The following is a 21,201-nucleotide window of genomic DNA, read 5'->3' on the forward strand; positions in this document are numbered from 1 at the left end:
TTCATTAACATATTTTCTATTACTTCAAAATGCTTTGCAGGTGACGCTACAGAGCTGGTGGCAGTCAACTATAACTGGACAGTTTAGAATCGTATAGAACTGAGTTTAGAATCTAATAAAGAGTGTGACCAACTAACAAAGCACAAAAGCGCTTTTGTGAGGTAATCTGCTTTATTGCATGGAACTTTAAGTAGGATTATTCCTAAACATGAAAAACAGATGTTTATCTGTACAGCTTTGATTATTTATAATGAATACGTTTTATTTTATAATTATAAAAACAGGCCAAGGATCATACTTTTAATGTAGTTTTCTTTTTTGTAATTTATTTATTTTTTTAATGTAAATTTTAAGTGTACATGTTTTCTTATGATTAGGCCTATAAAAGTTGTCATTTTTCATCATAGTTGTAAGTTAGCGTCAGCATATTTAGCAATCAGAAGTTGCATTAATACCATTGAATACCATATTTAGCAATTATTCTGTCAAATTATTTACACGACTTTACCATAAATGACGTGCAGCTTCAGTCATGTGATCATGTGACCTCAGCGCTGTGATGAACTGTCGGATAGTAACAGAATCACTGGACTGTCATTATTAGAAGAAGCATACAGCCAATGTCTTTTCTGCAGAGGAGCACTCATAGTAGGTCTGTGTAATATCATTTTTCATATATCATAGTATTGCGTAATTAGTTGTTAAATGCGTTAACTGCATTATTTCACTTTGCCTCGGGCTTGTTTGTTTTCCCTGTTTAAAACGCTATGCTGCGGTGTAACTTTTAAAACTGTTTTATTCAATCACGAGTTCTCTGTTTCAACACTTTCATTTCTTTATTTTTCTAAACTGTTGTGAACAGTCAATTTTTGTAAATATAAATTTGCTAATTTGGTTAATAAATTTAACGTTTGTACATTTAACTCAGTGAAATATTGAGCCCGAGTGGCTTGTTTTGTTTGTTTGGTTTTTTTTTTCACTTAAAAAAATATAAACAATAATTTTTACTCCACAAATCTTAAAACATGATTGTATCTACTTTGTCCACTTCTTAAAAGTATTTTGTGTAAAGGAGTATATATACAGTATATACAGTATACTAGTCTACAAAAAAGTTAAACTAAGTGTAATCATGGTTCTAGTTTGTTTGTGGTATCTCCAGTTCCTGATCATGGCACCAGCATGCATTGAGGACTGGTATAGATGTGGTCCATCTGTCAGGATGTTTTATGCATACATCACATCAAATTGCTTCCATATACTGTATAGTGACAGAAACACACTGGAAGATGTATGTGTGTGTGCACAAAAAAAGAGGGTGAATGAGGTTAGAGAGCTGTGGAGCATTCACCCTCCTGTGCAGAAACAGACTTTTAGCCTTAGACCTCGTCGAGAAATTGAGAAATCTTTCTGTGATGTATGCGTGTGTTTTTCTGTGGTTTCGGGTTACTAAGAATTATGTTCTTACAATAGATGTAGGAACTAGGTTGATTTAGATTCCTCCTATTGTCGTTGGTGTGTGAAATGGAATATGTGTCAAAAAATATGTGCTTCGTGCTTTTTTTTTTTTTTGAGTGTCAAGACCTTTAGGGATATATATTATTGTTATTTATAATTTTATAATATATCATAAATTAACATGCATGCTTTCTTTTTGACGAAATGTGTGGTGTTCAGAAACTCTTTCAGTGATTTTTAGATTTCATAAAGTTGGTCGAGAGACTGTCGACTTGTCGTTTTACATTTTATGCACTCTAAAAACCTCTATTGCTCTTTCGCTCTCAATGTCTTTACATGTGTCTTTGTCTGTTTGCAGCTGTGTAACGCACTCACATACTCACACTAGTTTCACTTCAGACTATTTCCAGACTATGGACGTCCCTAAAGACAGAATCAACAGTGTGGAGAACACAACAATGCTCCATTGATGCTGCAGTTCAGAAAGCGAGAGGTATGCTTTCATAATCACGATAACTTCCCTGATCCGCGATTAGCTGTTGCAGGTGAACTGGAGTGAGTATAATCTCATTCATTTCATTATACTGTCATTTTAGATCCAGGGCCAACAACAAACATGTGTTCAATAGATTCGAGAAATGTCAGGCAGACAGGGCCATCAGACATGACTCTTTGAGGAAATGATTGCAGCTTCGAGACTCTAAATACAGGCTCACAGACAAAATCTTCCATCCATTATAATAATAAAACCCCTACAGAGTATGACTGAATGAAAAGGGAGAGCGTGGCAAATACAGTACGAATATATGCATCTGTCATTCTGAATTTTAGAGTCGGTTAAATGGGAGATATCACTTTATTTAGTGATCCTAATGTCTTGCAGGACTTTAAATCATCAAGAGCAACCTGGCGATGGACTCCTCTTTACAACTCAGTCGGATAGACAGAAGTGGCAGCTTTCTTCAGGTAATGACCATTCTGTGTTTTATAATGTGTGTTCAGTTGGGGATATTCAAATTAAATCACCCATCATACCATTGATCTACTCTACCAAACTTGGATGTCTTTCCAGTAATAAACAAACACTGTTAAGTTGTTTTTGATTGATACTGTGAAGCAGTTTTGATACAATCTGTATTGTGAAAAGCACTATATAAATATACTTGACTAGACCTGCACTTCTTAAAGTTACACTGTGTAACTCTTTTAGTTTATTCTTAGCTAAAAACACTTAGTTCTTTCAAAAATATACAGTATGTGCTCATTAATGTATATTTACTTCGTTCAAGTAATAAAGTATTCTCGTATTATATGCCATTGAAAACACATACGGGTAAGGGGTTCTAATGTCGGTCGCTATGTTGACCCTCCATCTTGAAAGTACATTAGCCAAAGAGGGACAAACCCGTTAATTCAAGCTTTGCCTTTCACGTTTACGTTTGAGTTAACACTCATGGACGAGGTCGAACTGGAAGCCATGTTAATCTCGGACTACATTGGCCACTGTAGACAGGAATTGAAGCTAACATTGGATTCGGACGTGCTTTGATGCCTTCCCACTTTGGAAAGCTTCCTCCGAATGCAGCATTTTTAAGTTTCCGGATGTAGCCTTGGTGTTGTTGTTTTTTACTGGCCCAAATAAAAAGTACTCACTCACAGGTCTCTTATGACATTCTGGACCATAAACATCATTTGATTGATTTCCTTTCTCAATTTAAGTCTCTGGGATCTTTACTGTCTGACTGGTAAAAATCGTAAAAATCTAATCATAAAAGATTAGCCACGCACACTTCTCCTTAACCTTCAAATTGTCTTTGTTTCCTGTTTACACTTCTGGGTTTTGGGGTCTATATGACCCCAACAATTGATTGAGTAACTGTAAAAAAAAAAAAAAAAAAAAACATTTTTAATTTTTATATTTTTTTGTTAACTTCTCATCTATTCATTAATGCTGTGTTTTTGGAGATATAAAGTACTTTTGTATCCATATACCACACAATTCCTCAACTACACCATTAGCTTGTATATGAAATAATTTTTTTTATGATACATTGCATTTATGCTCTAGTACTAGGCCTTCATTTCTGTGTAAAAATTTCAGATTTATGCCGGATTTTTTTTTTTTTTTTTTTTTGTCACATGAAGAAAATATATTTAGTTTTTTTTCACATTCCCCATTCATTTCAATGTGGGGTCATATTGACCCCGAAGACCAGAAGTGTAAATATTTTTTTACATACCTTCAGAACAACCGAATCAAGCCCAGTTTTTGTGTGTGTGTATAGATAGATAATGTATGAAAAGTCACAAAATCTTATTCCACTGAGATGAAGGGAACTTTTTTTTTATTAAGTAAAAGTCGATTGGGGTCGTATAGACCCCATGACCCGATTGAGGGCTAACAAACTGCATGATATGAGGCAGAAACTTTAGATTTGCACTCATAGCAAAAACATTGCGGGACGATTTACAGATGTAATCGTAACAGTGGTCCTGACCTTATTACTTCATTACAACACACTCTCAAACAGAAGGCATCAGTAAATGAAGATGTGAGATCCTTTAGATGTACAGTAAATGTTTTCCATTGATGCACTAAAATAATTTTTATCTCCAAATTCATGTTTCTGAATTTATATATCTATGTGCTTATAACAGTTTTTCTTTTGTGGCTTAAATCATTTCTGTAACAATTTAATAAGAGCAGGACACACAGATGGTGCTACAAACACTCATTATCCAATGCGCTCATGCAGGAACTGTTTTTGGATTAGTATAAATATCCCCATTCTCCTTAAGAACATTTTCTGTTCCACTGCGTACATTCACTGGCTGTCTGGTGTTCCTTGTAAAAATCAATGGACAGACAGTGTGTGTGTGTGTGTGTGTGTGTGTGTGTGTGTGTGTGTGCGTGTGTAGGGCTACAGCAGGGCTTCCTGCCCAGACAGAACCATTCAAGCGTCCCATAGATGTGTCTGTACATCTCTCTTTCTCTTTCTCTCTCTTCCTCTCCTTAATAAATCCTTCATCGCTACTTCTCTCAGTTTTTTTAATCTTACACTTGCTCTCTCTGTTCCTTCCTCATCTTCCATCTCACTCACCTCAAGCTTATCTTACCTAGTATATATTTTATTAAAGCTGCACTGTGTAACTCTTTTAGTTTATTCTTAGCTAAAACACTTAGTTCTTTCAAAAATATATGTGCTCATTAATGTATATTTGCTTCGTTCAAGTATTCTCGTGAGAGTATAATATGCCATTGAAAATACATACGGGTAAGGGGCTCTAATGTCGGTCGCCATGTTGCCCCTCCATCTTGAAAGTACATTAGCCAAAGAGGGACAAACCCGTTAATTCAAGCTTCGCCTTTCGCGTTTACGTTCGAGTTAACACTAATGGACGAGGTCGAACTGGAAGCCATCTTAATCTTGGACTACATTGGCCACCGTAGGAGTTTTAACGAAATCGGAATTGAGAGGAACAGAAACTAATATTCACTGGATGGTCATATACCTTTTCACCGCTAGATGGGGGTAAAAATCACACAGTGTAGCTTTAAATGATGTTGTTGTCTTTTGTCTTTTGAAAGTAGTTTTTGTTTGAATGCCGTTATCAGCTTGCCTTATATTGTTATTATCCATAAACTACACTACAGTTGTTTTTACTATGCAGAAAATTCAAATTTATATAATATATAAAGAGTTTGGCAAACGTATCAAACTAGTCCTGCTCCATTTGTTCGATGAACATGGATGTTATCTCAAATCATGCACCTTGTTGAGGAGAGATGTGCTATTATACTTCAAAAAGGTCTATTTACTGGACAATCAAGTGCATCCAAAAACCCCATGGCCTTACATTGGCCCTCCCAGAGACCAGTTTAACAACTACCAGCAACCTAGCAGCAAAGATACCAAAGTAACATATTATAAACCACCCAGAATACCTCAGAAACCAGTAAACCCAACAATAATTTCCCACTTTTTACACTTTTCAACTATTTGTCTTGTCGTTTGATTGTCATAGACCTCATAGAAAAGAAAGAAAGTCCAAAAAAACGTTTGGCTAATCATGTTTTTAGTTTAGTTTGTAGCTTATTTACATATCTACGTGATCACATGTAAGCTCTTGCACAGAGTAAATGAAAATGCAGGACTTTTTAATGGTTCATTACAAAACTGCGTTGTGATGGTTGGATTGTGTTGCCATGGTAAATCCCATTTCCTGTTCGGGAGAGTAGATTAAGAACACAGGAAACTGACTAACTTTCTTCCTGCTCGTAGATGGATGTCCGAGGAGTCTGAAGCTGTTTCTCTTGTTTTGGTCACAAATAAGCCTCTTTCAGCTTGATTATTTTTACAGTATTTTCCAGGTTTTCCTTTACTGTTCTCTTCAGATTTCCTGTCAGTTTCTCTTTCATAGATTCTTGCCTAGCAACATTGCCAATGTGGATTTTAAAAAGGCACAATGTTTAGGTGCTTGGACAACTAAGATTTTGCTTTTATATGTGCAGCTTGTCGATGCGTTTGCATTGTCACTGAGTACGTTGGAGCAGCAAATGGTTCAGGAAAAAGACAGAGATCCAGTCAGAGATCCAGACACTTCAATGTTCATAGAGTGAGTACACGTGCCGTACACATGATGACAATGCATTACTAACATCATTGTGTAATCTCATTTAAACACAACAGTGCTTGTATTACCTGTACATTTAATAGATACATTGCTTTTACATCTATTAATTTTGTGGACTGTAAAATGTCATTACTTTTCTGAAGAACCTCTACAGTGTCCATTAGAGGGCGCCAGTCCATAGTCAGTCTTTTCTTCCATTAAAGGACATAAAAAGATATCTCTATCAAACACCCATCCCCTGTTTTTGTTCTCTGTAGGATAGAGGGAGAGATGAGCGCTGTGTGTCTACAGTATCCTGCGTTTGATGGGGATCACGGTACAAGCTCAAGTGTGAGTGTGTTGGACAAACTGATACACACACACCCCATCTGGCTTCTGCTTTCCATCGACCAGCAAGAGGCCACTGGCATCCTACAGCAGCAACAAGCTGGGGTAAAACACGTTAGAGAGAGTTAACGCTGACAGATTTCAAATTCTGTCATCATTTAATTGCCACATGGCTGTTTCAGACACATTTGACTAATTGTGAAAGACAAAAGGTTGCTGTTTTCCATCTTTCTTTCTTTTTTTTTTAAGAAGATTATGTATACAGCTCCAGAAATGACAAAAGTATTGTAAAACGTTGCATCTTTTCTCAATCTGAAGCCATAATTATAGATTTGTGTCTCGGAAAGACTGTTATGTACTAAACATTTTGCCCTCCTCAATAGTTCTCATCTCATTCAAACTCAATTACATGAGGATGAATAAATGATTACAGATTTTCCATTATTTAATTACTGTTTAAAATATCAACTAGAAGCTTTTGATGAAGACTCATTAGAGACTAATAAAAGAGCAAATGACTCAAGGAGATTGTTAACATTAAAGTGGTTCTTAATCAAGGGGCCAGAGGCCCAATAGGGGGCCTCTGGATGACTTAAAGGTATTTAAATGATCACATTATTAATAATAAGTAGTGCTGTCAAATCACATCTAACATTAAAGTCTTTGTTTACATAATATATACAATACTCCTGTTTTATAACTCAATATTATAAAAAAATATATATATATTCACAACCACAGCATTAGAAGCAAAAAAAATGTGTTCTTTCTTCCTCCCCAGGTGTTTTTGGTCTGGAGGTCATCTGTCCTGCAAAAAAAGGTCTTGTCATTTCATACGGATGGTACCTCAGACTCCTCTGTGATTCACATCCCTGTAAAGGAGAGCCATTACAGTATTTCAGGTCTCTTATATCATACTAAGCTGCTCACATCTGTATATGTTTACTTCTAAATAGCGTGTCACCTTATGTTCAGTATGTTTGGCTGTGAAAGATTTGTAGAGATTTCTTCTTTCATTTTATGGTCTTTTGTTGGGTATCTATCTTTTTTATGGTTTGTTGATATTGTGGGGACGACCTCACACAGATGAGAGGTCAAAGATTGCTCGCCTTTTACAGCACACACGTTTTATATATCACTTAAAGGTGGGGTATGTGATTTTTCTTTTTTGACCATTTTTTTCAAAATCACTTGAAATCATATTACAGCCACTAATGTCGCTTTTCCACTGCATGGTACGGTACGGTATGGTTCGCTTCGGCTCGCTTTAAATGGTACCACCTCTGTTGAGGTTCCAAGCGTACCGTACCGATACTGAAATGTGACGTGAACACACTGCAGACCACTGATTGGTCAGTCAGACAGAATCGTCACTACCAGCGTCATTGTATTTGCGAGACATCAAACCCGCTAGATTGAAACAGCCAGTAACAGCCACCGCTGTAGTTTTAAAACTACTTGCTTGAAGAAAAAAGGAGGAAAGGAAACTTCCAAAAAAGAAATGGCTGAATCGTGGTCAGTGGATGATGTGCAGACGTTCCTCTCATTGGTTTACGAGGAGCGGATTTACTATAACGGTCAGACTATAATCCCACCCACTTTGAAGCGGTACTAACTGCAGTGGAAAAGCAAACCAAGTTTATATAAACCAAGCAGTGGAAAAGCGCCATAAGATAGAAGCACTGAAATGAAAATTAAGCAATTTAATCATCTTTGGAACGGGCAGGACTCGAAAAACTCCAACCAATCGTTTCCAAGACCACCTAGAATCATTGGACAGTAAGTGCATCAATCAAACGGTCGTACCATACCCCCTCCCTGTCGTGTCCCCTTTATGCGCATACTCAAAGCTTGTGACCCAATCACAGTAAGTGCAAGTCGATACAGAGATACAGAGAGAGAGAGATTGCGTGTCCGTGTTCTTGGAATTGTTGGAGTCAGGGTGGGACAGTGTTGCAGGAAAGAAGGTAGGACCTTTTGAGTTGTGTATTTTCAAAATCTGCCGGGCGTTTTGCAAATCCCATAGCCTACCTTTAATAAATCTCTGTTTTGTTAAAGAATAGGACATATTTCTGTCTTGTCTTACAGGTAGTTAATCAGTTTTAATAACCTGAGCGGCTGTTTGCAACTGGCTTGCTTTGAATCAGAGGCACCATGTTTGATGCCAAACGTCACAATAGCAGCCTGGCAGTATTTCAGGCATTTACTGCAGTGCGGTTCCAAGACGTTCTGCATGTGAGATATCAGACACACCCTAGGGTTTTTGGCAATCTCACTTTGAATATCCTCTGTTCCTTGGAAAATAATGTGGTCAGAAAGGCGCTGGAGGCTTATGAACTTATTTACCTGTCAGAGTCAGTTACAGAAATTTCCATCGGTTATTTTTGTAAATTCCCAACAAATTAAGAATCCAGAAGGACATTTTTGATGTTTTGAAATGGTGGAAATGCTTGAAGATTAGATATTTTTCATATAATTGTTGTATATTGTTCTTTTTTCCCTAGCATTTTCTCTGGAGGGCTCAGGAATTAGTTTTGCTGACCTCTTTCATCTTGTGGCCTTTTATTGTATTAGCAGGTAACACTTTTTCAATGACTGACAATTATTCAAATGGATAATTATGGACAATTATACATACTGAATGCTAATACACACATTTGAACAAATCCCTAACCCTTAGCATTATACTTTGCCATGTAACTCAACCACTCACATTTTTTTCGTAGCATTTAAAAACAATCCACTATGAACAATTTTGATTTTATACATTTGTAATGGATGAAATGTTCATTGCTGTCTTATCGTCTTTACCATGATTGCAATGCTAAAGCATGATAAGGGCAAAGCAGATGAGTATGAGTAAAGAAACAATAAAAGATTGTGCAGTAATAAACCCACGGCACATAAAACCCAATGATATCCATCACCTTATTATCAACAGGATATAGTAAAATAAGTCACTAAGTACAAATGATTTATTTCAAATGATCGTTAAAACAGAAGATTGCAACAGTTTGTTTTCTCAAGCCACTCATAGAAACTGAAAGGGATACTCCTCTTTTTTTGGAAATAGGCTCATTTTACCACTCCCTCAGAGTTAAACAGTTGAGTTTTACCGTTTTTGAATCAATTCAGTCGATTTTCTGATATTTAGAAGAATATCAGTAACCAGACAGTTTCTGGTCTCATTGATGTCCATAGTATAGTCAATGAGACCAGAAACTGTCTGGTTACTGATATTCTTCTAAATATCAAAAAATCGGCTGAATACATTCGAAAACGGCAAAACCCAACTGTTTAACTCTGGGGGAGTGGTAAAATGAGCCAATTTCCAAAAAAAAAGTGGAGTATCCCTTGAAAGTCTGCCTTCTCTCTGATCAATGGCAATTTTAACCTCCCATTAAGAGTAGAATTATTAAATTAGCTGAATGTAATCTATATTAATAATTTGACCTGTCACCATTAATATAGGAAATGAGTGAATGTGTGTGTATGTATTTTCTCCCACTCTTCATTTTGTACACTATTTCACACACTTTTTGTCTGTCTGGCTTTCTTTGTTTCGTATTAGAGACATTCTGCCATCTACCCTGAAGCTTCCTGAGGAAATACACTCAGCTGAGACCCTGTCAGAACTGCATGAGTTGGCCCAGCAAGGGGCAGGTACTGACCTACCTAGTCTGACCCTCTTAAAATTATGATCAATATCATATACTGTGTATATATACACATAATTGGGAAGTTTCTCAAAATAGGTGAGAAGAAATGTCCAAATTCAGGGGTCATGCACCTTTGGATTCAAAGCTACCCTTTTACTACCCATAAACACATGATTATTACAGGCTGTCGAGTTTAGTTTTAAATTACACCCTGGTGACCCTTGCACACTAAATAAAGACAGTAGCAGTATACTAACTAAGCTTACTTTTTTTCTGCTTGTGTCTCTCCCTAGGGCACAAAGTGAGTCAGGACTGCCACTGGTGCTCTGTTCAAAACAAATACATAGCATGTATGACACACCTGGAAAGCAGAGTGTGTGCAGAGCATGTCCAAGTAATAATTAGAAATGTAATATTTTAGTATATTCTGATAAGGTTCAGACCGGTGTCAAATAGAGATAATAAAGAAACATTGCAATATTCATAGAGAAGACAGCATTATTGTCTCATGTGCAACTGTGTGTGTATTTCTCATTCCACCACAGCTGCGAACATGTTGGCCTACTATAGCCTCCATGTTATTATTAGTCAGCTGGCATTCCAGATAGTGGGTGAGACTATGTGAGCTAATCAGAGCATAGAGGTTACTGGGGGAGTGTATGTGTGTGTATGATAGATCCGTTCTGCCCTAGAGAAAATACATGGTTGAGAAGTTAGAAATGAGCCAAAAGCAATTGGAATAGCTTAGTAATTACATAAAAATGTCTTGGCACCAATCCACAACACCCAAAGTTGCAGCAGAACAATAGTTTGATCTAGTAATAGTTTGATTTGGTAATATAAGTGAGGGACAAGTCTCATTTGAAAGATGTGGACTATCAAAACTATCCCGTCCTAATAAAAAATGGCCTGGCAAGCCAACATGAGAAACCAGACTGCAATGGGTGGCGAGCGAGAGAGAAAGCATGGGGAGGAGAAAGAGGAGTGGTTTGGTGTGTTCTGTTAAGTCTACCTCCCCTGTCTGTTTGGTTAAAAATGACTCACTGAGTTTTTGGCCGGCTTTGAGTTTGGGTGTGTTTCTAAGACATTTGTGAATCAGCTTTTTCTCCAAGAACTTCAGTGGGCCTGAGAACGAGAGAAGTGAACAGACGCTTCAACCGGGCTGTAACTGGATATAGCCACACGCACTAAAACTCACAGTGTGTCGTGGTCTTTGGTAGGGTGTGTTAGCTGCTTTTGTGGTTGTGCTTGTTCAAAGATTGTGCGTAAGTGTTGTTAAACATTAATCAGATCCTCTCTTTTTTATTCCAGCTTTCTGGGAATCTTCTGTCAGCAAACAAGCCCCAAAGAGTTCCCTGGTTCTGGAGAAACAGACAATCTCTCTGCATAGGAACTTCTCACTGATAGAGGATCAAACCTGTACCCGAACTGGCAATCTAAATGTCCCACTACCTCTGACTGACACCTGCCCGAATGCCCCCGAAGGCGAAAGAAGTTGCTCCAACAGTGCTTTGTCTTTTATCAACCCTGTCTTCGTCAAGACACAGCAAGATCTAACTGGAAATGTAGCAACAAAAGACACAACAGCAGAAAACAGAAAATCTCCTCCACCAAGGCCGCCTCCACCTCGCATTTTGGTTCATACCCCTCCTTTACCCCCAGGTTGTAGGACTATGCTTTCGAGTGCCGGCATTACCAGAATGAAACCCAAGTCGATCGCCAAAGGCCCCAGTTCTAATCAGCCTCCACCACGACCTCCTCAACCACCTGACATAGACAGCTACCGCTGCACCATTGCATTAGATGATGAGACCATCTCTATGGCCCTGTCTCAAGCCAGGCGGACGCATACACCTCTCAACTCAACCAACAGCACCATTCTGCAGCAATGGACCGGTCCTGAAGAGAAAGGGCGAAGCTCAAGTGGTTTGTCCACTTCCTCGTCTGACTCTCTGGATTGTCCTCCGCATCCTCTTCATTTGGACCCACCCGAGAGTGTGGGCCAAGGCCTCTCCACAGATGACAGCAGTGATGAGTATGACGGAGAAGAGGAAGACTATGGTGTGGGACTTGAAAGGGACCTGCATCTTCGCCTTCGTTCCGCCCGCAAGACAAAAAGACTCCTGGCGGTCGAACTAGCGGGCGCTAGTCCGAGATCGCTCATTATCTCACGAGCGCTAAGGGGACAGTTCCGAAATGTTCTCAATGTTCTGGCTACACCTGAAAAACGCATCTTGCTCCAGATCATTGAGTTGTCCCAAGACAAGGGTTCCTACTTTGGTTGCCTGGTGCAGGATTATTTGAGCTTTGTGAAGGAGAACAAAAACTGCCACTCATCCAGCCAGGATCTTCTGCAGACGCTCCGGCAGTTCATGACCCAGATGAAGGCGTACCTCATCCAGAGCTCAGAGATTAACCCACCTATAGAGTCCTACATACCTGAGGACCAGATTGGTAAGAAGATTTTAAAAGCACTTTTCAATCTACAAATGGCTTTAATTCAGAGGTGTCCAGTCTTGCTTCTGAAGCGCCACTTTCCTTCAGAGTTTAGCTCCACCACACCTGCCTGGGAGTTTTCAGTAATCCTTTGTTGGTTTGGGAGTGTTTAAGTTGGGTTTAGAGTTAGACTCTGCTGATAGATGGTCCTCCTGGATCGGGATTGGACACCCTTGGCTCACTTCTAAAGTTTAATATATTTTACTAGTATGTTTGTTTTGGCATTTTGAAGTGTTGGCTTTGTCTTTTAGATATGTATCCTCAGCTTGCCTTTTTTTGTTTCATAGTCTGTGCAGTTTGCAAACTAAACTCTTAGTTTAATTCAAAGTCCGATTTCTTTGACTTGTTAAAGCAAAGCATGTTAAAACATGTATATTGTCCAAAAAGACTTTAGATTACAATTATGCTTTATACCTGAATTAGAATATGAAACATCCCTTTACATTTAAGATCTTTAATTTTTACAGTTTATTTTTCTGTTTGCTTTTTTTGTGTACAGTTTGATGTTTCTTATGGTTATGCCACCTAGAATTATGAAACAAATCTTTTAATACATTTATCTGAGGTTACAAAATAGTACTGTGGCCGTATACCAGAGTACAGTGACAGAATCAGATGGTAATAGTAGGGGTTAAACTAATCATATATCAAAGAATATCATGATATTACTAGTGTACAGCAAAAGCCATGGTGCTTTTTGTTAGTGGAATTAAGTATTCAGAACATGCTGCACAATATAAATTTTGTAATTGTTTCAGACAGAAAAAAAAAATACATATATTTTTATATATAATGTTTATATATATATATATATATATATTTTAAGTCACTGACTTTTAATGTCACAATAAAGATAAGTTTTAGTGACAACCAACATAGCAGTGTAATTGATGAATTTCTGGTTTGTTTTCCATAAAACATCATATACAGCATCATATACATTTATTATGAAAGTGAATCTGTAAGCTACGGGTGCTTCTAATATTTAGACCTCTTGTGTACAGTGTTTTATTATATTATTTATAGAGTTGTATTACAGTAACAGTGTTGTCAGTGTGTAATTGCTTGTTTTATAACTCTATAGTGTAGAGACAACTGATGTGAGGCCTGCTTTTGTCCTTATTTGACTGGCCCTTTGTGTCTCAGAGCCTTCTGCAAGACCTAAATGAATTCCTGAGAGCTTAGGTCTAATATATCTTGTAACGTTTGTGTCAGCTTTTCCATGAACTGAGCTGACACTGTACGCTCTGTAAGCATACAGTATGTGTGTGTGTGTGTGTGTGTGTTGTGTGAGTTTTTTACTTGTGGGAAAAGTTTGAATTAAAAGGCGTTTCAGCCAAAATTTCATAATGGTTCGAGCTACTCGTGGCTAAAATCTCTCATAATCAAATGGTAACTGTTCTATCATTGAGTTTACAATTGTGACCCTGGATCATAGGTATATGGGTCAAAATTATTGATTTTTCTTTTATGCCTAAAAATCATTAGTATATATTAAGGAAAGATCATGTTTAATGAAGATATTTTGTAAATTTTCTACCGTAAATATATAAAACATTTATGCAGGACAATCGCGAACATAATTGGACAACTTTAAAGGCGATTTTCTCAATGTTTAGATTTTTTTTTTTTTTTTTTTTTTTTTTGCACCCTCAGATTCCAGATATTCAAATAGTTGTATCTTGGCCAAATATTGTCTTATCCTAACAATTCATGTGATGTAATGTGATGAATACAAACTATCACCAAAGTAGTCCATTTGACTTTATAAGTGCTATATTCCAAGTCATGTGATGGCTTTGAGGAATAGTCTGAAGTGTATTATGTTCTTCAGAATATTTTTCAGAACTATTAAATTAATTTTAAAGTGCTTGTAATGTATTTTATTGTTGTTTTTTATTAGCTTTTTCATTTCTTTTATTATTCATCTCTTTCATCATCATCATCTTTTTCATCTTCATTTATCTTATTCATTTTTATTTCAGTTTTTAGTTTAGTACTTCAAAACAAAATAAAATGTTGTCTTGCCAACAAGCTGAAATATATATATATATATATATATATATATATATATATATATATATAAAAAAATACACATATTATTTTTTATTTCAGTTCCCCTTTATTTTATTTAAGTAAAAAAAAGAATGGTTTTATGGTTTTAATTTTAATTTTAGTTTTAGTTAACAATAGTAACCCTGCTTGAGAACATCTTGTTTTGGTGTTCTACACATGTAGAACGACAAATTATGAAGTGTCATTAGGGGGTGAACTATTCCTTTAAAACTGTCTATTAAGTAGTAGTTCAGTAGTTAATAATTCATGTCTTGTTGTTCATTTTTTTATCACTATGAAGATGTTAAGTTTCTCTGAAGTGTTAACTGAAGGTCCATCTCTTCCTCAGATCCGGTGTTGGAGAAGGCCATGCATAAGTGTGTGCTGAAAACTCTGTACGGCTGCTTGCAGTCAGCGCTGCATGAGTTCCAGGTGGCCGGAGGAGTGTGTCAGAGGCTGCAGGAGAACCTGACCCTGGCCAAGACCAAACACCCTCACGAGCTGGGAGTGATCGGAGCCCGGCCACCAGACGCCCACGCCATCCACCGCATCCGCAGAAAACTCAGATCCATGTGCAGCATGTACTCACCTGAGAGGAAGATATCGGTGCTGCTGAAAGTCTGCAAACTCATCTACACTATCATGCAAGATCATGGAGGTGTGTACAGGTGGAGTTATGCCTCAAGGGTTTATTTAAAGGCTTTGTGTGTTTATGTTTAAGGTGTGTACTGCTGCGTCCCAATTCACCTACTTATACAATGCCTTCAAATGATGTACTTTTTTTGTGAAGAAAAAGTACATACTTTGAATGTGTAGCAGAAGAGTAGGCAAGATACTACTTCATCATAATTGCTTCTTTAAAGGACGGCTCTGTCGCTTAGTTATGTGCATCCTTCACCGTTTAATCTGCCCTGTCACAGTTAAAGGGGTGATGAACTGAGAAATCAAAGAGGTCATCATATTATAAGAATATCCTGTAAGTTTCAGAACTGAAAACGTCCTTGTTAGACCAATAAAAGCTTTTATTGACACCAGTCTCAGCAAACGACTCGTGTTTCAAAGTAGGGAACTATGACGTCAAAGAGGATAAAACACCACCCCCGCAGAAGAAGATCAACACGACTGGTTTAGCTCCGCCCACTGATTCGCGCATTACACGCATAGCCAAATAACTTAGATGCCTACCTTGTGATGACAAACCGGATCGACATTGTCCGTCTATTCGCTTCATTTCTCTGAGAATTGTTTTATAAACAAGACTGGATTTGCAGACCGATTAAGAGTAAAGAACGGTGCTGTGCCGTCTATATTGATCTGACAGGAATTGTGCAACACACGGACTCGAACATGTATGGGCGAATCATTCCGGTTGCCATTTTACAACATTGGACGTTTTCAAAACAATTTCCCCCACGTGCACCGAAAGGTGAGTTGATATGCAAAACTGTTATCCACTCACAGCAGTGGGCGTTTCCAAGTCTTCAATGCAAGACGCCCATAAAAACCGAGCGTTTTTCAGCTAGGCTCAAAAGTTGGGTAGAAAATAGCCTATTACTTATTCATTTTGATGTGTTTGAATGCAAAAACCAAGCGAACGTCATAAGTTGACCTCAGACAACAATATAATAAAATTTAAAAACCCAGTTCATGACCCCTTTAACATCCTCCACATTCAATTTAAGTTCCTACTGTATTGGAGAGAAAAAAAATAAAATATAAAAAAAAAGAATAAATAAATTAACTAAATAAAATAAATAAGATAAAATTTAAAATAAAAAAAAATTTAGTAGCACGTTAATCTGCTATTCGTTGGCTTTTTAATGCGGAAAAACTCTCCCTGTGTGTTTGAATGATGTATTTAAAAGATAATGACCAAATGTATCTTTTAAGGCTGTCAAACGATTAATCGCATCCAAAATAAAAGTTTGTGTTTACATAATATATGTGGGTTCACTGTGTATAATTATTTTGTATATACAGTATATAAATACACACACATGCATATATATTTAAGAAAAAAATATTATTTATATATAAAATATTTATATTTATTTATTTATAATATAAATTATATATAAAAATCTATAAACAGTATATACATGAAAATATGTCTTAAATATATACAAGCATGTGTGTGTATATATATTATATATATAAAATAATTATACACAGTGCACCCACATACAGTATATTATGTAGACACAAACTTTTATTTTGGATGCGACTAATCGTTTGACAGCCGTTTACAATGTTGTTGAAGATGCAATATAATGTAGATAACATTGTTTTTCAGCAGATTAGATACCAACTATCAAACCCCTTTTTCTAAACCTTTGGTCTCACACATACGCCATGTTTTTTTTACAGTTTATTTATGTTTGTAGTTCTTATCTAATCCTCATCTAACCACTTATGGGATGTGGGCAGTATTAGCTGTTAGAGTCCTGGTACTTTTGGGATACTCCTTTCAACATGCTACCGTTTAGTGTTTCGGACACCAAATCCTAATTTTGAATGCTATATACAGTAGGTTGAATAGTATATGAATTGTAATGCACTATATGAGATTAGTATTTGAAAGATGAACGTATTTACACCTTAATCAAGCGGAATGGCTCGTGTAAAGGTCACTGATAAACGTTTCCTCTGTCTGCACCAGTGAGGATGTTTGGAGCGGATGATTTCCTGCCCATGTTGACATATGTACTGATCCAGTGTGACATGCCACAGTTGGACACTGAGATCCTGTATATGATGGAGCTGATAGATCCTCCATTACTGCATGGAGAAGGTGCGTTAGCATGTCCTTATATTTGTGTAATCGTTTATTTAAATGAATGTCATTTTACATTGTTTCTCCTGTCCAATATTGAATGTGAATTCTCTTTCTTGCTTTGTAATGACTGAATCAGAATTAATTTAAAGTTAGTTCATCCAAAAATGAAATCTCTGTCACCATTACTCACCCTCCTGTCATTACAAACCTGCATGTTTGGGTTTCCGTGACCAAATTTGAATGCTGTAAATGTGTGCGGATCAGTGTGAATAAAAGCTTAAATTAAATCTGTTCATCATATAAAGTGATTACATCTCTTCAATAGAAATATCTTAATTTCTGTTCCAAAGATGAACTATATGACATGTGGGTGAGTAATTGATGAAAGATTTTTCATTTTTCTGTGAACTAATCTTTTAATAATTGTGGAGTAGGAGGAGTTTCCGAACAGAAGTATTTTCCGTGTGTGACGAACATCCTAAGTTCTATTCTCAACAGAGTGATTTCCTCCAAGGGTGTGTGTGTCTCCTGTTCTCACTGCGCTCAGTGTGGCAGCCATTCTTGGAAAAGATTTATTATATTGTGTGTACAGTTGTACACAGAGAGGTCACAAACCTGATGACCAAATGGGATAGTTCACCCAAAAGTTAAAATTACCCCATGATTTACTCAACCTCAAGCCATTCGAGGTGTACACGACTTTCTTCTTTCAGGTGAAAACAATAGGATATATATATATATATATATATATATATATATATAAATCCTGGCTCTTCCAAGCTTTGTAATGAGCTTTGTAATATAAGAGGAGAGGAGCTTGAGTTTGTTGCTCAAACTCAAGAGGCATCAAAGCTTACGCTACAGCTACTCCGACATCTTTTGGTACACTTTGTAAGTGTACAGACCGTTTAATAAGAAGATATTTTATAAAGACAGTTCACTTTGTGTATACAGACAGGAGCCATCTTTGGAAAACGGTCACGACAATTCAAACCACGAACGTGAACTGTAAGAACGCCGTTTGTGGTTCGACTTATCGAGACTATTTTCTAAGATGGCTCCTGTCTGTATACACGAAGTGAACTGTCTTTATAAAGTATCTTCTTATTAAACGGTCTGTACACTCACATATCGTTCGTTTTGCATGTATGGACCCTCATTATGTTATTTTGAGCCTTGTTAGTGGTATAAACTAGTGATTTCTTTTTACTTAGTAAATGCCCCCAGTACTAGCATTATACGCTAAACAGTTTTTAGCGATAAAACTCTTTACATTCGATTATCATGAAAACAAACCTCAGAGAGCGGTTGACTAGGTACCGATGTTTTATTTAAGATACAGTAATTCACAATATTACTGTTTTTACTGTATTTTAAAAATCTTAGCAACCCCAAACTTCTGAATGGTAAAATAACACATTTTCAAGTCGAGGACTGTATTAAAACAGTAATATTATCCTTTTGTCTTGATCCCGTACAGGGGGTTATTACCTCACCAGTGCATACGGAGCGATGTCACTGATTAAGAACTTCCAGGAGGAACAGGCTGCGCGGATCCTCAGTTCTACAGCGCGCGACACACTCCACCAGTGGCACCAGCGCCGCACACTGCAGAGAAACCTGCCCTCGGTGGACGACTTCCAGGTAAAACCCTGACCTCGGAACATTTAATGGACGTGGTGGAATATATTAAATCCATAAAGTTTGCTGAGTGGTTATAAACTCGCCATAATATCTTTGTTTGGTTTGTGCAGAATTACATGCGTGTGGCTTTGCAGAAGGCAGGTAGCGGCTGCACGGCTAAAACCCTTCAGGTCCGGCCCTACGCCACAACAGAAGAGGTGTGCCGCCTTTGTGCACTTAAATTCAGTGTGTCTGATCCGGAAAACTACGGCCTCTTCCTTCTCACAGACGACAGCAGCCAGCAATTGGCCGCAGACACACAACCACAGTGGATTAAGGCAGAGTTACACAGTCGACCGATCCCTCAACACTTTTACTTTGTCTACAGGAAGATAGCCAACACAAACTGCCCCACGCCTGTGTCCGCAGAGCAGGACGATCCCTGAACATGCAATAGCAGGAAAATGTTTATTCAGGGTGTGACTTTGTGTATAAAGATTGCAAGATGAAAGACTTTGCACTTTCCATGAATATGGTCGTTTTAGTTTAAAATCGAATGCTAGATTGGGACCAAATGTTGGTTTATATTTGAAGAGTTTAGATGCAAAAGCCTCTAAGTGCCGTTTGAAATTTTCTTCTAGAATGATCATTTTTATCAAGCTTGTTTATTTAGGTTCTGTTATTTCACTTAAATGGCAATGAAGATTACCTATTAATTGTCATTTAAGTGTCAATTGATAACTTAAATATACGAGCTTGATAAAAAATGATCATTCTAGAAGAAAATTTCAAACGGCACTTAGAGGCTTTTGCATCTGAACTCTTCATTTATGGATATAACTTATATTTCACAAAAATTTAAGACAATCTTGCATTAACCTTGGTAACAGGGTTGAAAAGATTAGCTTGACAATTGCAGTCAAAATAATTTGTGTAAAAATTGAGAATATGAAATGAGAGAATATACTTGTCTTTCCCTCTAAATGGTCTGAATTATGTTATTTATTGGATTGCAATTTTAGAGAATGTTGCATTTTTTGTAATGTGGGAAAATTATTGAAAATTAACAGGCTTGCACGCAATATGCAAAAAAAAAAAAAAAAAAAAAAAGCGACACCGTAGTGCGCCACATTCATGGAAAGTGCCAAATAACGCATATTAAAATATGTAAAATATTGACATTTCACATGAAGCTATGTTTTAAATCGAAATGTTTAATAGATTTTCTGGTCATAAAATATAATGGGCATTGTCAGTATTGTGGTATCGAACCTGTGAGATCCTGTTGTTGTTATACAGTATGTATAAAGGTGTCAGGGATTCGCTCATAGAGTTCTGCACGTAATCTTTAAGCTATTTTTGCATTCAGGTCACATGAGTGTCCAGAGCTTTGGCCTCAGCTGAAGAATTGTCTCCTCTGCTGTCACAAGACTCAATCAAGACAGTGAACCATTTTTAAGGGAAGAAGCTTTCAGATGTGAGTTTCAACAGAGATAATGCATGATCATGTGCTTGCTTTTTCTGTAGCACAATAGAGATGCATCATTGACATAGAAAGCTTTTTTACTCACTTTGTTGTTAAGAAATAGGAACACATTGCTCCTTATACTTCAGCCAATGTCTAAATGTGCTATACTGTAAACATGTTATGTATTATTGTGCCACCACATGTAGGATGCACTTTTTTTTCCAGATCCCTGAGCTGTCAATTATATAATTTAAACACTGTACTTGTGAATATTTTACTCTTTTTGGTGGCAGGAATAAAGCACTATTCTTTTTATTATCTCATACTGTTTAAAATGAGTTACCTAAAATGTAGGTTATGTGGTTATTATTATTAGATCAAATATTATTTAATTTAAATATATATTATTATTTAAAATAATATTACGAATTAATTATATTAATGTTGCAAACATTTTAATTAAATATTTATTATGTAGCCTATTAATAAACCAGATTGCATTAGGTTACACTATAAAAGGTGATTTTAAAAAAATAAGATTGGGTTTATAAAAAATCTAACAATTGCAACTGTTATCTTCTACAGTGTAGCCAACTACCTGGGTAAAATGCATTAGGTTACACCAAGAAAAGGTTATTAGTATTTTTATTATAATTATATTATTTATTTTAAATTAATTGATACTTAATTAATTAAATAATAAC

The 21,201-nt window shown here is 36.7% G+C and overlaps 1 protein-coding gene across 6 annotated transcripts; it reads left to right on the forward strand.

Moving 5' to 3' along the window:
* Positions 1-8: 8 nt before the first annotated feature.
* On the forward strand, positions 9-20,820 carry rin2b (Ras and Rab interactor 2b). 6 transcript variants are annotated; one of them, XM_039689231.2, is made up of 13 exons: positions 9-161; positions 1,817-1,951; positions 2,342-2,424; positions 5,972-6,075; positions 6,351-6,525; positions 7,202-7,322; positions 8,925-8,997; positions 9,992-10,083; positions 11,391-12,533; positions 14,980-15,288; positions 17,290-17,421; positions 18,887-19,050; positions 19,161-20,820. In XM_039689231.2, the coding sequence occupies exons 3-13, from the start codon at positions 2,371-2,373 to the stop codon at positions 19,473-19,475; spliced, it is 2,682 nt and encodes an 893-aa protein (XP_039545165.2). In that variant the 5' UTR covers positions 9-161; positions 1,817-1,951; positions 2,342-2,370; the 3' UTR covers positions 19,476-20,820. The 6 variants fall into 6 exon arrangements, with proteins under 6 accessions (XP_039545165.2, XP_039545163.2, XP_039545164.2 ...); XM_039689229.2 differs by lacking the exon at positions 9-161 and adding an exon at positions 411-652; XM_039689230.2 differs by lacking the exon at positions 9-161 and adding an exon at positions 411-652 and having other exon boundaries at positions 1,858-1,951.
* Positions 20,821-21,201: the final 381 nt, after the last annotated feature.

Source organism: Pimephales promelas, chromosome 8 (genome assembly GCF_988280905.1).
Source record: "Pimephales promelas chromosome 8, fPimPro1.hap1.1, whole genome shotgun sequence".
NCBI classification, from domain to species: domain Eukaryota; kingdom Metazoa; phylum Chordata; class Actinopteri; order Cypriniformes; family Leuciscidae; genus Pimephales; species Pimephales promelas.

Excerpts from the sequence above, each read along its gene's own strand:
- rin2b (XM_039689231.2), top strand. The coding sequence starts at position 2,371 with ATGGACTCCTCTTTACAACTCAGTCGGATAGACAGAAGTGGCAGCTTT. Across the intron at positions 6,076-6,350 it reads GACACTTCAATGTTCATAGA|GATAGAGGGAGAGATGAGCG; the intron begins GTGAGTACACGT and ends TGTTCTCTGTAG. Across the intron at positions 15,289-17,289 it reads TATCATGCAAGATCATGGAG|TGAGGATGTTTGGAGCGGAT; the intron begins GTGTGTACAGGT and ends TGTCTGCACCAG.